The sequence below is a fragment of the Chrysemys picta genome, chromosome 1, assembly GCF_011386835.1.
Source record: "Chrysemys picta bellii isolate R12L10 chromosome 1, ASM1138683v2, whole genome shotgun sequence".
NCBI lineage: Eukaryota > Metazoa > Chordata > Testudines > Emydidae > Chrysemys > Chrysemys picta.
In genome coordinates, this window is record NC_088791.1 from 339,730,758 (window position 1) to 339,733,108 (window position 2,351).

General features: G+C 52.2%; 1 protein-coding gene across 1 annotated transcript; it reads right to left on the reverse strand.

Annotated features, from left to right (window-relative positions):
• Nucleotides 1-226: 226 nt before the first annotated feature.
• On the reverse strand, nucleotides 227-1,970 carry LOC135980950 (uncharacterized). The gene is made up of 2 exons (XM_065581752.1): nucleotides 1,358-1,970; nucleotides 227-814 (listed from the first exon to the last, which is right to left on the reverse strand). Exons 1-2 carry the CDS (start codon nucleotides 1,896-1,898, stop codon nucleotides 345-347), a joined length of 1,011 nt encoding a protein of 336 aa, XP_065437824.1. The 5' UTR covers nucleotides 1,899-1,970; the 3' UTR covers nucleotides 227-344.
• Between the last annotated feature and the right edge of the window lie 381 nt (nucleotides 1,971-2,351).

Sequence of the window (2,351 nt, forward strand, 5' to 3'; positions counted from 1 at the left end):
GACACCAGGGCGGTTAGAGGAGCACAGCAGGGCGCGGTGCGCATCAGAAAAGCTTTGAAAACGAGTTTTGTGACTGGCCAGGCTACTGTGTGAAACTTCTGTTTGTTTCTCCTTGATGAACCCTCCAACCCCCCCCCCCGACCCGGTTCACTCTACTTCCCTGTAAACCAACCACCCCACCCCACCCTCCCCTCCCCTCCCGCTTGCAGAGGCAATAAAGTCATTGTTTTTTCACATTCATGCATTCTTTATTAGTTCCTTACAGAGGTAGGGGGATAATTGCCAAGGTAGCTGGGATGGGTGGGGGAGGAGGGATGGAAAAGGACATACTGCATTTTAAAACTTTAACTCTTATTGAAGCCCAGCCTTCTGATGCTTGGGCGATCATCTGGGGTGGAGTGACTGGGTGGACGGAGGCCCCCCCACCGTGTTCTTGGGCGTCTGGGTGAGGAGGCTATGGAACTTGGGGAGGAGGGCTGTTGGTTACACAGGGGCTGTAGCGGCGGTCTCTGCTCCTGCTGCCTTTCCTGCAACTCAACCATACGCTCGAGCATATCACTTTGATGCTCCAGCAGACGGAGCATTGCCTCTTGCCGTCTGTCTGCAAGCTGACGCCACCTATCGTCTTCAGCCCGCCACCTCTCCTCTCGTTCATGTTGGGCTTTTCTCATCTCCGACATTGACTGCCTCCACGCATTCTGCTGTGCTCTATCAGCGTGGGAGGACATCTGCAGCTCCGTGAACATCTCGTCCCTCGTCTTACGTTTTCTCTTTCTAATGTTCACGAGCCTCTGCGAAGGAGAAACATTTGCAGCTGGTGGAGGAGAAGGGAGAGGTGGTTAAAAAAGACACATTTTAGGGAACAATGGGTACACTCTTTCATTACAAGGTCGCATATTTCGGCTTGCAGGCAGCCATCGTAGGCCACAGTGTTTTGGCTTTTTTAACCTTCTTAACATGCGGGAAAGGTTGCAAACAGCAGCGCATTTCCCATATCAAGGATGAATTGGGTTGTCCATTTAAAATGGGGTTTCAATGTAAAAGGAGGGGGCTGCGGTTTCCCGGTTAACATGCGGCACAAACACAAGTAAACCCCCCCCACACACACACACACGATTCTCTGGGATGATCACTTCACCCCTCCCCCCCACCGCGTGGTTAACAGCGGGGAACATTTCTGGTCAGAATAGCAGGAACGGGCGCCTCTGAATGTCCCCCTTAATAAAATCACCCCATTTCAACCAGGAGAGCTTTCTGGAGATGTCCCTGGAGGATTTCCGCTCCATCCCCATACACGTTAACAGACTTGCTTGCTTTTTTTTGTAATGTTTACAAATATTTACAAAGTTACACTCACCAGAGGTCTCCTGTGTGCCCTGAGGGTCTTGGGTGAGTTCGGGGGTTACTGGTTCCAGGTCCAGGGTCACAAACATATCCTGGCTGTTGGGGAAAACGGTTTCTCCGCTTCCTTGCTGCTGTGAGCTACCTACAGTACCTCCATCGTCATCTTCCTCGTTCCCCGAACCGTCTTCCCTGTGTGTTTCTCCAGTGAGAGAGTCATAGCACACGGTTGGGGTAGTGGTGGCTGCACCCCCTAGGATCGCATGCAGCTCCGCGTAGTAGCGGCAAGTTTGCGGCTCTGCCCCGGACCTTCCGTTTGCTTCTCTGGCTTTGTGGTAGGCTTGCCGTAGCTCCTTAATTTTCACGCGGCACTGCTGTGTGTCCCTGTTATGGCCTCGGTCCTTCATGGCCTTGGAGATCTTTTCTAATACTTTTCCATTTCTTTTACTGCTACGGAGTTCAGCTATCACTGCTTCATCTCCCCATATGGCGAGCAGATCTCGTACCTCCCGTTCGGTCCATGCTGGAGCTCTTTTGCGATCCTGGGAGGACTCCATGACGGTTACCTGTGCTGATGAGCTCTGCGTGGTCACCTGTGCTCTCCACGCTGGGCAGACAGGAAATGAAATTCAAACCTTCGCGGGTCTTTTCCTGTCTACCTGGTCAGTGCATCTGAGTTGAGAGCGCTGTCCAGAGCGGTCACAATGAAGCACTGTGGGATAGCTCCCGGAGGCCAATAACATCGAATTCCGTCCACACTACCCCAATTCCGACCCGCAAAGGCCGGTTTTATCGCTAATCCCCTCGTCGGAGGTGGTGTAAAGAAACCGGTTTAAAGGGCCCTTTAAGTCGAAAGAAAGGGCCTCGTTGTGTGGACGTGTCCAGGCTTAATTCGGTTTAACGCTGCTAAAGTCGACCTAAACCCGTAGTGTAGACCAGGCCTATGAGTCTATGAGACACGATGAATCGATCCCCGATAGATTGATGGAATGAGAGACTGTCCCTGCCTA

Bases quoted from the DNA above. Each gene is read 5' to 3' on its own strand.
- LOC135980950 (XM_065581752.1), bottom strand. From the start codon at position 1,898: ATGGAGTCCTCCCAGGATCGCAAAAGAGCTCCAGCATGGACCGAACGG. The intron at 815-1,357 runs GTGAGTGTAACT...CTCCTCCACCAG, and splicing joins GGGCACACAGGAGACCTCTG to CTGCAAATGTTTCTCCTTCG.